The 14,573-nt window shown below is 33.7% G+C and overlaps 1 protein-coding gene across 3 annotated transcripts; it reads right to left on the bottom strand.

Moving 5' to 3' along the window:
* Window positions 1-6,478: 6,478 nt before the first annotated feature.
* Window positions 6,479-14,110, bottom strand: LOC117922343. 3 transcript variants are annotated; one of them, XM_034840466.1, is made up of 9 exons: window positions 13,985-14,110; window positions 13,851-13,954; window positions 13,033-13,336; window positions 11,704-11,901; window positions 11,232-11,504; window positions 9,027-9,129; window positions 8,701-8,819; window positions 7,991-8,167; window positions 6,479-7,619 (listed from the first exon to the last, which is right to left on the bottom strand). In XM_034840466.1, exons 3-9 carry the CDS (start codon window positions 13,321-13,323, stop codon window positions 6,789-6,791), a joined length of 1,992 nt encoding a protein of 663 aa, XP_034696357.1. In that variant the 5' UTR covers window positions 13,324-13,336; window positions 13,851-13,954; window positions 13,985-14,110; the 3' UTR covers window positions 6,479-6,788. The 3 variants fall into 3 exon arrangements, with proteins under 3 accessions (XP_034696357.1, XP_034696356.1, XP_034696355.1); XM_034840465.1 differs by having other exon boundaries at window positions 13,851-14,110; XM_034840464.1 differs by lacking the exons at window positions 13,851-13,954; window positions 13,985-14,110 and adding an exon at window positions 13,655-13,819.
* Between the last annotated feature and the right edge of the window lie 463 nt (window positions 14,111-14,573).

The following is a 14,573-nucleotide window of genomic DNA, read 5'->3' as shown; positions in this document are numbered from 1 at the left end:
GAGAATATATATATAGGTGTATATAGATATAGAGATGTTCGATTGTTTGGCTTTTGCAAAGTCTCCAATGATTGGTGGGTTTGGAGACAGTAAATTTTTTTTTTTTAATTCCACGTCCGCGCAGTGCTGGCACTCATTTCTGGCCGTAGAATAATGATTGCCAGCTCAGCATTATCATGTTTTGTTCAGAGTCTTAGCCAAGATGTGCTGTTCGGAAATTTTCCCATTCTACGACCAATCTCGGCCCGCCTAGTGTGTTCCACCAACGTGTACGATACAGCTTTCAAGACGGTTTCCCATTTTATTTATTTATTTATTTATTTATTTAGTTTTGGAGAAAGGTTTCAGAAAAAGAAAATCTCGTATTCGGTGGATATTAGCATAAAACAAGAATATTCATTACCATCTTGGAAAAAATAATAATAATTTTTTAATGAGATTTTAAATTATTTCCTATTTATTTTAGAGTTCTTTAGAAATAGAAATTTAGAAAAAAAAATCTTTATATTGAAATAATATTATTATATTCCTTTATGTTGAATTAAGTAATGTGATTGTCCTTTTTAATTTTAATCATTTCAATATAGAAAAAAACAAGTGATTGAATAAAAAGGATTTAATCTTATTAGGAAAATCTTTGTTTTGTAGCTTTTTTTCGATGGCTTAGAAGCAATTTTATAAACTATTATAGAGTATTATAGAATTTTTTTTTTTTTTTTTGGCATATGTACAAATCACCTTATGTAAATATTGTCTAACCAAACCTAATAAAATTCGATGGTTTTAAAACACATTTATATAATTAAACGAACCCATACTTCTTTAATGTTAAAAATTTTCTTTTATTCGATATGGGATATCAAAATAAATACTGATATTAACAGTATTCAATTATGTAAAAAAACATAATTAAATTTTGACAAAAAATTTTCCACAAAATTAAATAAAGTATTTTTTTAAAGAAAGTTTAAAATTTTGTTTGTATTTTTTAAAATAGGAGATTTTATACTCTCTTTCTATAAAAAAAAAAAAAATTAATGTGAAAAATGTTAAAAATAAAATTACACATGATATGCCAATTGAGAAAAAAAAATTATAATCCTACATATATAAGGGCACATTGAACCTTAAATGAATAATATTTTCATAATTAAAAATAGATTATTATAAATAATATCAAAACTAAATTCACCATGTGATGTGGGGGTGTTTGTATATAAGAAAGTAATTATAATATCTTACATCGGATGTAAGGAAAATTTTCTTATGCACGATACTCGCGTAATGATTTATCTCATTTATTTTATGAATAAGAATACTATTTCATCCCTTTTAATTAAATATTTTTAAAATTTTTAATAAATATATTAAAAGAAGGGTGATTTTTATAATTTATAATGTCTGAACATGTGGGATAGCCACATAATCTAAGAGAAAACACGATGGGCTTTCACACATGAATGTGATAGAACATCAACGAAAATCAAAAGGGTAGATGTGAGGGGTAGAAATAAATTTAACCATCAATGGTTTGGTCCAAGGTTGGAGAGAGAGAGAGCAGGAAGGAGTGGATGGGAAGCAAGGGCAAGCAGCCCCACCCAACCCCCCACCCCTAATAATAATTATATCTCGGCATGGGGGGGTATGGCTTGGTGGCCCTCCTGTACTGACCAGTCGCCTTCAGTTTGTTTTGGTTTAGGGGCAATGCAATGGTCCAAACTCGGCCAAGTCCTCCCCATCCGCCCCACAGCCAAAGCCTAAAGGAAATTATTAACTCCTCCATCGAGGGGAAGGGGACCTCCACTACCCCCAGTACTTACACCCATTCATCACCATATGCCCATAATTCATGATGAATACTCCACTTTCCACCTGCGTTTCCCTCCTTAAATTCCTTTGACCCTCTCTCTCTCTCTCTCTCTCTCTCTCTCCCCATTTCACAGTCCTGGGAATTATGGCATATTGTTAACGTGCTCTTTATCTTGGCCTTTGTATGTGGGAAACACTTGGGGGATTCAGAAACTGGGCCTAATGAGTGGGAACCATAGATTTGAATTCAGATGCCTTTGCAGTGTGAGTTCTTGGAGGGTGAGTTTGAAACATAGAAATCGGAAATGAGAACAGAGAATTTGTTCTATTTCTTCTGTTTTAAAATATAAAATAAAAATGATTTTCAGACCATTTTTAAATTTAAAAACAAAGTCCATATTTTGAAAATATTAAAAAAATTATAATAAAAAAAAAAAAAGTAGTGGCCAAATTCTTTTTCATGCCTGCATGTAAATTTTGGCACTCTTATCTTCCACAAAAAATGGAGCCTACACAAGTCTTATGAAAGATGACAGGATAGATAAAGTAAATAAAATTGATATGACGTGATCATTAGACAATACGTGGCACACACTCATCATCAAGTGGCCTCAAAATTATTAAATTTAATATTATGATTATTATTATTTTTGGTGCATGACTTGAAATATACTTTTTTTTATGTCAATCATTGCTCCCATTATGCTATAAAAAACAAAATTCAGTCCTGTCCTTTTACTGTTTGGGAAAGGTGCATTACCAATAATGAAAAAACTTGGACAGAAACCCAAAAATAAGTAAATAAAAGATAAGAAAAAGAAGAGAGAGAGAGAGAGAGAGAGGGAAAAACAAGTGATTGGTAGGAAAGGAATAAGGACAAGTTGTAAAATGACTTGAGTTTTTTTCTTGGATAGGTTTGCTTACAGCCACAAGGAGACATGATCATGCTTTTCCAAGATCACTTTGAACAACAATTGCATGTGGGGGGTTTTTTGTCTAAAATTTTTATTTGAAATAATTAGGAAAAAAATTTTGAGTGTCCAAACAATGCTGACCATGCAATGCAAGTTCCAGAGGATTCACAAATTTTCTGTTAGCAAAAAAATTAAATAAAAAAAATTAGCACATCTTTTGGTTTCAAAAATATGAAAAAAAAAAAAAAGATAAAATTAGAAGAAAAGAGAAAATAAAAAAAAAAAAAATATATATATATATATATATATATATATATATATATATATATATTATTTAAAAATACATAAATTTCTAATTAATTTTAAATAAATTTGATTTTCTTTCATATTTAGTAAAATCAAATATAAAAACCATTTTTCTTAACCGATTTTTCTCTTCTTTGTACTTTCTTAATGTTTTTGTTAATTTTAAACAAAATCAAGAACATTTATGAAAAAAGAAAAACTATAAAGAGGGAGTTGTTTTTTCTTTGTTTCTCTCTTTCATGAATATGCCACTTTGTGCATGTAATATTCTGTTTGTGTATCCGTTCCTATTTTCCTTTTTCATATATATATTTATATATACTACTTTGCTTATAAAAAAAATTAAATATTAAAAAAAAAACCCGGATAAAAATACCTAAAAGTCTATGGTCAACTTAATCAAGACGATAAATGTCTTCATCACGCAAAGCAAATTGCAATAAAGTCCTAGCATTAAATGGAGGGATTCTTCCCAGTACATGTATTGACCAAAACAACCCAGATGAAGATGAGACCATAAGCAAAAATCAACAGGGGTACTTGTATGATTGAATTCATGTACAGTTCTGTTCATGAACCCTAATCCCTCATTAATGAAGAAAAATATCCTGCTGTCAGGTCTTTAAACTCGTAGAAATTGATGACTGGGTCCATCTGAGTAGCTAATACTAATTTCGACTTGTCATACAGAAAAGAAAGAAATCTGAATGTATGTCTCGATATACCTGTCATTAATAAAAACCCACAAAGGGTTAGGTGTATGCAACATCATGGAAATAATTTTACAAGCTATATTATGGTCTGCAGGTTCCTATATTGAGAACATTGTCATTAATGACTAGGTCTGAAAATCATATTAAGTACTGAGCACCAAATCAAAGCAATTAATCGCATAGACCGATGATATCTTTGGGATGTAATAAGCATCATTTCTCTAATATGTATAAAGGATTCATCAACCTAATATATGGTTCAAAGTCATTGTATTAGTTATTGAGCAAATCCCGAGACGCATCAGTCTCGATAGCAAATTATATATATGATATGATAGTTAAAAAGCTCAAAAAAAATCAAAAAAAAAATAGTGAATTGGTCAAATAAATAAAAACATTCTCATCTTAATTTCACACCCAGACATTAATTTTTGACAATTGGGGTAACTTGAAAATAAAAAATAAAAATGATTAAAAAAAAAAAAGTCAATTTGGATGGTTTCTTGTTCCATTTTTCCTTGATCCACGAGGGGAAATCATTAATTATTTTCACTTCCATTTCCATTAGACCCGAGTCATGTTGCCATAACTCTCGGTGGTTCTGCGTGTCTAGCGAGTGATCTGATTTGACTTCGAATCAAGCCATTGTCGAATCACACAATAGCAATTGCAACCCTAGTCGAGCTGGATAGTGGATACAACTTGGCTGATTCGTACCAGTATTCACCAGTACTATTCAACCCTGAATTCACGGATATACTAGTTGATTGTAGGTAGAATAACCTACAAAAATAAAAGGGGGTTGAGGCAACAGTTTGCAACTTGATAAAGCGTAGAACCAGCTAAACTACACACGTTCAGATGGGTCTCTATCAGAGGATTAGACTCGGTCTGTAATCCAAAATACAGGATTGAATCGAATCATTTGATCATTTTTCTATTAGCACATGTGCTGAAAGCAGAGTTCTAAAATGACATTTCGAGCCAAGTGTGTCATTTAAATAAACTGAAATAAAGGAAAGTTTATTTGCTTTGACCAACTGAAATCAAGCAAAGGCACAGAGAAAATTATAAAGAAAGGAATTATATAATCTAGAAACGTGATACACGACAAGGGTGTCCACACAGACCACAACGCCTTCTCCAAAAGCACATTTGTTTCATATCATTTCCTCTTCAGGTTAAGTTAGGTCACTGGAAAGTAGAAGAATAAAAGTAAGAGAATCAGAAAAAGGAAAGAAGATAGAACTCAAGTTTTTGACAATAGAAAATGAAGAGTTCCATTGTTTACTAATTTTCACCAAAATTTCTAGTTGGGTCCATCTATAGTACCAAAGGGTACTTCTTCAGACCAAAGGCATCATCCATAAGGTGATACCACATGTACAAGTCAAGTCTCATTGCCCACAACTTTGTGGTCTTATAGTTGTGCACCTAAGTCTCTTTGTTTTATAGCTTATCTTCATTCCTTTGCACTTTAGTCTCATTTGTTTAACCTCGATCCGGTATGTTTGAACGGCCCGGATTTAATATTGGGTAGGTATTGATTCAGTACCTTAGATTTTTCTTTTCCAATTTACTTTTCTTTCAATTTTTCTTTTTTTCCCTTCTCCTGATGCTTCCAAGATCCAAAGCTTAGGCAAAGTGTTAACTATACCCTTCTGTTGTGCATTTGGATAGCCTTGGAGTTTGCTTTTCTTAACGGTTATTTATGTATGGATTGCTTGAATTTCACTTTCTTTGTCTCTGGATTGGTTTAGAACATTTTTCAATTTATGATTATACACCAGGAAAAAAAAAAAGGGTTCCGGGAATATGGACAATTTCTATCATATTTTATGGATTCCTAGCATTTGTTAAACAACCTGGAGATCTTGTATAGGGATTATGCCTTATGTCACAAGGATATTCATATATATACCATGTGTATAATTTTCCATGACCCGTATAGTTTAAACATTTCTATGAACTACAACCAATTATCAATGAAGAAACTACTTTATAATTAGGTCTAAGATCGTGCTCCTGATGTGAGATTGCCATCAAGTGGTGACTCATTGATGCTCTTCCTACAGAATGAAAGCCAAAATTAATAAATTAGCTGGACCAGACTAGTTATGTGTGACGAAAGCAATAATGCAATGTGATAGATAGGTGTGTGGGAAAACTTTAAAAACATTCAAGTCATATTCAACAAGTTCAAATCATAATCCAAGTGTTGTTTTCTCTGGGACCATAAAAGATAAAGACTCTCATAACCTGTTTTGCGGTTGTTAGAGTTGCTGCAGGCACCTTTTGCTCATGACTGTTGATTGCTAGCCTTCTGGGTTTGAGATCCAAGCTGACATCCGCATAGCAGAAATTTAGCGGTCTCTTCTATAAATCTGGTCACCAACAATTCTATCACTTCCACCATCAATCTGGTCATCAAGAATTCGATCCTTTTCCATAATCCACAACAGTACATCAAGAAAGCTGCCTGTAAATTGCATTAGCAGGCTATAATATTAGTTTACCAGTTGTGTTAGTTACATAGATGGCACACAAGCAAGGGTGCCAGGCTTAAAACCCATCAGTGGCCACTAGTCGAGCTTCTCATTCTGTATCTGAATTGACTCCTCACAAAGCCCATTAAGTAATTTTTGACAATTTGCCATATAAATGAAACCAAGAGAAGAAAGGCAGCATCATATGATGAACTTGTCATAATAAATACAATTCAATAGAGCAAGGCAATTGAACAAATCAACTCATTCTATTAAAGAACAAAAGAATCAAAGTTTCAACCCAAATATTAATACTGTACAAAAGACTGAGATTTTGAAAGGCTATGAAGTGATACAACCTTCCAAGATCTTTCACCTATGATAAACATAATTGAGGACTCCGGTCAGAGCATTACACCTGTGGGTTCCAACACCATGCTCCCCAATTTTGTGAAGACGATGAATGTTTACAATTTCTAGGTTGGTTAGATCTGGAAAAACCTTGGGACAAGAACTTGGCTCTTCTTTCAGTATTGTGGTAGGTCTGGTGGTCCAATTCTCTATAATGCTACCTCTCCGACCTCCGTATTATAATGATCATCAGTATTTGAAACTTCTTCCTTCTCAAGTTCTCTAATCAGTTTTTCTATCTGCCTTCTATAAACTGGCATGAAGTGGTCACTGATCATGGTCTGTGACAGCCTCAGCTTGCTATACAACGACCTTGGAGTGAGAAAAATCCCAACCTTATTAGTCTCTATTGACTGAGCATCAACTGTATCATTGGAGATGGTGCCATCACCTTCACATTCTGCTCCTTCAGAGAGAAGGGTAACAATATGCATAATCTTTCCCGGAGGAAAGAATCTGTGTGCTTCCTTCATTTCTGGAGCAGAGCTCTGAGGCGCCTCACCGACCTCTGCAATGGCTGCTGCTTCTTCTTCCCTTATTTCGTTTGCTACATCAGACTCCTCACCATCTGGCCGATTGTAAAGTTCATGTTCAAGTTGTTGCCACAACTCAACTTCAGTCATACGGTCTTCATGTCCATCCTGGGCCATGATGTCCTCATCCTCATCAAGACAAGCATCCCCATGAGAGTGAGGACCCATTTCATCAGAACAAGAACATTCGATTTCTGAACTCCATTCCAGTCCTGATGAAGATATGGGAAGTTCTGTACTTTCAATGGTAGTTTTAGCTCTGGTGGGGGATGTGATAAGAGGCTCAGACGATTCGATTCTAGAGGAAGGTTCTGAGGAATTTCCTGCTTCTTTTGAGTTTGAAACTGCTGTCACTCGATGACGAGGTCCCATACATGACCATGAGGATAAAAGTGCAGGACGAATCCATGCTGCTTGAGCCATGCTCTGGGCTCTTCTCATCACAACCTGTGGACATTAGAAACAGAATTAAACCAAAGTCACTAGGGCACTTAGCCCTAATTATGAGTACAGATCACAGAAATAAACCACCAATTTAAGAAGTTAAAAACTGATTCAGCTAACAGTATTCAAAAAACATGGAGAATGCTCCCTCATTGCTCATAAGGGTAACAATGCTTCCAAGAGGACCTAGAAATAAGCAAGGGAACTCGTCGGGAAAAGAAACAAAAATAATGTTTTTAGTTGAAATTACTTGCCAAATTTCCAATAATAAGATACTATATTATTGTTATGTCCATTTGATGGAAGGACATGGGATAATCCATGGAAACTAGATAATGCATGGAGAAATAGATTGTGCTGAGAAAAAGGGCTACCCGTGTACTGCTGGAAACTGGGCGTAAAATTGCCCCAGCCCCAGCAACTTTTGCTTTAGCACTGGCAATGGATGGAAGACGGGAACTCAAAGCCGAAGCAGAACGATAGACAGTGCTAAGAATTCTTGTACGCTCTATCTGATTTCTCAGATCATTCAGCCAAGCAGATGCTGTCACCTAATAAATAAATTAATTAATTAATTAAGAACAGAATGAATTGATAGTTAACTGAAACTAGGCATACTCAGCAAACTGAAACTAGGCATTTCGGTTTCAGCAGGTAATAGTGTACTTCACAAAAACCTAAACTAGATATCTAACCCACCCCAGTCCAGGATTATTTCCTCTCATAAGCATTGGTATCATTTTGTTAACCCAAAAATTAACATAATATGGGAAATAACTAGGGCAATCTATAAATGTACGTAATATATGTACTGCAACTAGGCAACTAGGCATATTGGTTTTGTCAGGCACAGAAGGCAGCAATCAAAGCATAGTGTACTTGACAAAAACCTAAACTAGATATCTAACCCACCCTAGGTCCAGGATCATTTCCTCCCATAAGCATTGGCATCATCTTGTTAACCCATGACAAAAATTAATATAATATGGGGAATGACAAGGGCAATCTTCAGCTATACTTAATATATATATTTAAGGTAGTATTCTCAAGTTTTAGAAATTCAAAATAACACTTCCAGGCAAACCTCAGCTCGCAAGTCATCCACAGAAGCAGCTGAGAACGTAGGTACTAAATCAGCTCCATTTATAATAGAAACAATAAAATCATTGCCAGATTCTGCCAGTTCCCAAGTCATACAAGCACCTGCATGTGCCATATCCAATCAGTGCCAAAACAGTCTTAAGGAACAACAAACATGTCTCACAACTCAACTAAACAAATGGAAGTGCCAATATCAAAAGGGAGATCACAATAAACGTGGTTGGAAGTGAAATATAACAAGGCCCAAAAGGCATGGATGTCCAAACAGAAAAAAGCACATATAGGATACAGTCCATAATGAATACAAACCTGGAGCAAATGTAACACAAGTAGTTGTTGACAATTCCTTCTGCTCACGCAATACATACGTTAAAAGTGCTGCAGTGCCTCCACCCAAAGAGTGTCCTACAATCTGTAGGAATCCAAAAGAAGAAATTAAAATACAATTTTCTCTCTCAAAAACTATGAACCTCAATAAATATGGCAAATTCAAAAATCAAGAGAATCCAAATGCTGTATTTTGCATGAAGCAATTTTGCATTCTTCTAAGCGATTTTTTCCCAGTAATCTCAACAAGATATTTCTAAGAAGTCCATAATTATAAGGAAAATAATAAACTAACTGATAATCAGGAAGAAATTCAGAAAAAAGAAATTTCAACACAATTTTCTTTCTAAAAAACTATAAACTTCATTAAAAATGGCAAAATAAAAAATTAAGAGAATCCAGATGCAGTATTTTTGTATAAAGCTATTTATGCATTCTTCTAAGCTCTCTTTTTTTTTTTTTTTGGGTAATTCCAACAAAATATTTCTAAGAAGTCATGATTATAAGGAAAACAATGGAATACCTACTAAATTCAGGAGGAAGAAATTGAAGAGAAAAGAACAATGCCAACAAATTTAATGTATTCTTGAAAGCACTCAATAATAGGAACCAATTATATGGTGCAATGGTAGAAGCACCACAATATCTTGGATGCTTAGGTTTTAGTCTTGAACCAGCCACTTCATGCAAAAATGTGAACGTTAGGACTACAACCAACTTATCCCTCCAAGAACTCTGTTTGGTGGGATGGTCACAAGCATAGTCATTAATTCATAAAATGTATTATATATCATTTTTACATTTTTCCGCATCATGTATCGTTTTTTATATTTTTTTGTATCATGTATCATGTCCTATCATGGTTTTTTTCTTTTTATATATAGTGAAAACAAATAGAAAAATATTCATACATGTGTGTGTGTGTATATATTGGAAACAAGAAATATAAAGTAATATATAACCAATTTCATGAAAGATAGCAGAATTTAATGAGTTAAACTATATCATACCGTATGAAAATATTAAATGTTAAGAGTTTGAAAAAGTTTAATTTAATAAAATATGAGTTTAATGTATAGGTTCATCACAAAATCCATAAAAATAAACTTTTTTTATAGGCAATAAATTAACACAAAAATAAGCTTTTTAAATTTTTAGGTTTGACTTTTAGTTCCAAATTCTAACAATGCAAATGCATTATATGTGTGTGGGTGGGTGGGTGGGTGGGTGCATGTGGCGCACGCCCGCGCTTATGTGTTATCCACAACTAGGCACTTTCAATACAATTGATCTTTACCTATCAAAAAGCAAAAGAAAAAAAAATGTTCATGTTATCTCAAAAGTTCCAACTTTTCATGATCGTTGGCATTCCTTCCCCATTGATTTTTTTTTTTTTTTTTTTTAAAAAAAAAAAGTATACATAGTGAAAGTTTTTATTCATCAATCACTCTCATTTTCAATGTCAACATTCAAACGATTCAAATAAAAATTCTCTAATATTCATTGTAAAAATGAATTTACCCAATTTCTAATATGGGTCTTTAACAACAAGAACATGGCTTTTCTTTTAAGATTATTTTACCTCTCTCCTTTTTATGATCAATTTTTAGCCTTTCTATATTTTTAAACAATTAATATATCCTTTCTATATTTTTAAACAATTAATATAATAATTCTTTTAATAAAAAAAATGAATTTGATTTTTCTTAAAGATTATAAAAAATAGTTGAAGGTATATGCATAGTTGTATCATGTATTGTATATGTATCATAAGATATATTGAGATATAGATTGCAATACATATTGATCTTCATAAAAATTGTATTGTATCGTTGTATCACAAGTTTTTAACAACTAAGGCGACAAGGTCAAGGGCTTATCTTGCAAGAACCAGTAATAAATAGAACAATTGCCTACAAAAAAACGTAATAAATAGAACAACAGAAGAACAGAAAAAGAAACATGCAAAGATAACACAAATTTAACCAACAATATTCCAATGTTAAGGTTTTTCAAGGGGAAAAAATTCTGAAGGAAAAGCAGGTAGATAAGATGCTCCATCTTCCTTGTGAGATACTAGAAACTAATAGAAAATTATTTAAGAACAAAGGACTAGAATTATGTTTCAAATTATATATTAAATTGACAAGGATAGTTACAATCTAAATTTCCATATTATTTATTTACCTTAACTTTATAATCAGGATATTCGCCAAGTGCTTTAGTAAGACAAGGAGTTGAAAGCTTTGCAATCCACCGAGCAGCTGCAACCATTCCACAATGTGCATAACCTAAAACTAAATTGCTGACTCCTCCTTCATGAACAACAGTGTGATGGAATGGTACCACTGCTCCGGTCGCAGCTGTCAGGGTATCTTTGATACTATGAGTTCCACGAATCAATAAGAGGAAATATTTTGTTTTGTGATCAGCTAGAATTGTAAAAGCTGGCTTCAAAATCTGCATAGAATGAGCAATAAACTTCAGAACTTCAGAACGGAACACCACCAATTTTCTGCTCCACCATGCTCTCTCTCTTTTTCCCAATCCACACAAACAAAACAAACAAAAAGGAAAAAAGCAAGAACAAGAAGTGGAAGGAAGAAATACATCCAAATCAGTAAACACAGCTGAACCATTGAACTTCAGGATCACTTACCCCTGCTTTGGGCTCATGAAGGAGAACATTTTCTATGGAATAGCCGGTCTCCTCCAAAAATAACAGGAAGGGCTTTTTTGAGAAATGCCAACAAAGGGTTAACAAGTTTAAGAGATATCTGAGTTCTGCGATTATTTCTGGTCCTTTGAGCTGCAAACTATCTTCACCACCAAACACGCTACCAACATGTAAGTTCCCCTGCAAAGTAAAGATACAAGGTAAAATATGTGGCCTAATAAATAAAAGCCATTGTGTGCCTTTGGTTCACCAGCATCTAAACTTGCGAAAGGCAATCATATTTCTAGAAAAAAATTACCAAAATGTAATGGAACATGATTGCTCTTTTATAAAATACTAAATCCCCTCCTAGTTAAAATCAGACTTTGAAAGTCTTCCATAAAAGCAGGTATGAACTGTGGTCCTGCTTAATAAAAGGAGATTAAACAGAGTTTTTTCTCCACAGGTGTGCCATATGTGCAAACAGATATGCAAATCAGGTAACCACCATTTTTTCCTTTTAATCACACCATCCATGGGGAAGCACTTAGACAATATAATAAGAATTAGCTAGAAAAAAGGGGCATTACGCCGTTTTCAGTTTGTACTCCCAGGATTTGGAGGTATTCTGGTGTCATACTGACATTTTTGGAGGAACATCTAGCAAAAAGAAAACCTTTATATCAGCTTTAAAGATCCAACATAAGGTAAGACAATCACCTACACTACTATAACCTGTCAATTTCTCAGAAAATTTTGATAAATGTGAGATGATCCAGATGTAATCAATGCTTATTTGATAGGATTAAGAAATCCTAAAAAAAACAATTAAAAAAATGGCAATTCCTAGGATTACCTTTTTTTTTTTTTTAATCTTTACATTTCTAGATTGAAGCACTGTTTTTCTCTTAAGTCTCCAAAGATCAATAAGGCCAATTTGCATCCAGTTGCCAAAGAAGGTGTTCTTACTTCAGAAGAATATCAACAAGGATTCAATAGTCAGTCGTCATATTCAATTGAACGTATATGGTTAAACACATTTAAAATTCGAGCAATACTATATTACTATAACTAATTCACCAAAATGATTCTCCCATCGAAAACAAACTACATTTTCCCTCGACTTCTTAAAAATTAATCCCTGGCCATAGTCTACCTCACAAACCAGTCCAAGTGATTCAGAAAATCTATCAATTTTGGTAAAAGTTAACTGTTCCATTCATCAAATAGAGAGAAACATTCCCCCCACCAAAAAACAGAAGTACAGACAGAAAGCAAACCGCAATACAATCATATGCTAAATCAGAACTACAATAATAAAAAAGTCCTCACCTGTCTTTTCAGAAGAAAATTGATCCCGAATGCCAACTCGCCAATAGGCCACTTCCCCAAAGTCTCAGAATAAGTAAACCTAAGTGTCTCTGACAAAGTCGAGATCGTCTCCAGCCAAGTGGCCGGCGCTTGAATCATCCTATGCGAAACTCTCTCAATCCCTATTGTAGCGTGATTGTTCACATTTTCATCGTCCTCTTCCGTAGACCGACCCGTCTGCAATTTCTTATTCAATGTATAGTATAAAAGAGCAGCCGCCCCAGCCGCCGTCGCCATAGTCGCGGTTGCCATGACTCTGTGATCCCTACAGCAAAAAAATCAAACACAAAACAATCAGCTAAATTACCATACTAACTGATATTTGATCCAACAATCCCGTTTGGCCGCCAAGAAAATCCGAAGCTTCTACGCTTTTCTCACTAACCAAACATCCAAAGCACGGAAATTCACATAAATGAATCACAATCAAATTGAATAACCTGAACATAATCACAAATTTCCGTAAACAAAACCCTAAAATCCCAAATTTGGGAAACATTTTTATTGGGATTCTACTATTCAAAGCGAGAGAAAAATAATATAGAAAAACCAATAAACAAAACAAAGTACACAATTAACAAACCTGAAGGACTTGATTTTCACGGAAAAATTCGAAACCTCGGTTTCTAAGGGATATACCAAAATGAAGTGATCAATGAGAAAGAATTTGGATTCAACGATAAACTTTCTTTTCTTTTTTATTATTATTATTATTATTATTATTTTCTTAGTACGGGGTTTTTCTCTAGAGAAGTCGTATGTAGGCGAATGATATATACTTGGAGGAAGCAAAACGCAGGGGGAGGTGTGACCGTGTGAGAATGTGTGGGGTCCACGGACACGTGTCGGTGAGAGGAATAAACTGCCGCTGAAGCAACCGAAATATGACACCGACTAGACCTGTAGGCTGTAACCAAATCGGGTGAGAATCGGAAAATGGAGATCGAGATCTAGGAGGAGGTTTCTCTGCAGTTACTGAAGTTGTTGATGTTGTTGTGAAGGTAACGATGGGGACAACACGGATTTGAGAGATTGCAGGGAAATGGAATAGGTTTGCTTTGATTTTGGCTCGTTCCACGCGTTTTGTTGCCTCAAATATGAGAGTGGGCGGCTTTGATTTTAGTTTACAAAAATAATGATTTCCCAAACGAAATTCAATTAAATTAGTTCCTAATCTTCAATAATTTATTGGATCTTTAATCATGTCATTAAATAAAACTTAGGTGTTGCTGAGATATATTTAATAGTTTTTAAAAAATAAAAATAAAAATAATAGTAATTTGTATATAAAAATATAATTAGTATTTTTTAAAATATAATACTACCTATAAATATAAAAGTTTTAAAATTTTGTTTATTAAATAAAAAAAATTAAAAACACGATAGGCTAAGGAAGCGTAAATCGTATAAATTTAAACTTTTTGAAAAATTGATAGTTTAATAAAAGATCGTGGTTTCGAATCACCTCTTATAGTTTATATATTTCTTTTTTCATTTGTTTC

Source organism: Vitis riparia, chromosome 9, assembly GCF_004353265.1.
Source record: "Vitis riparia cultivar Riparia Gloire de Montpellier isolate 1030 chromosome 9, EGFV_Vit.rip_1.0, whole genome shotgun sequence".
Lineage (NCBI taxonomy): Eukaryota > Viridiplantae > Streptophyta > Magnoliopsida > Vitales > Vitaceae > Vitis > Vitis riparia.
This window is presented reverse-complemented; position numbering and strand designations above follow the sequence as displayed.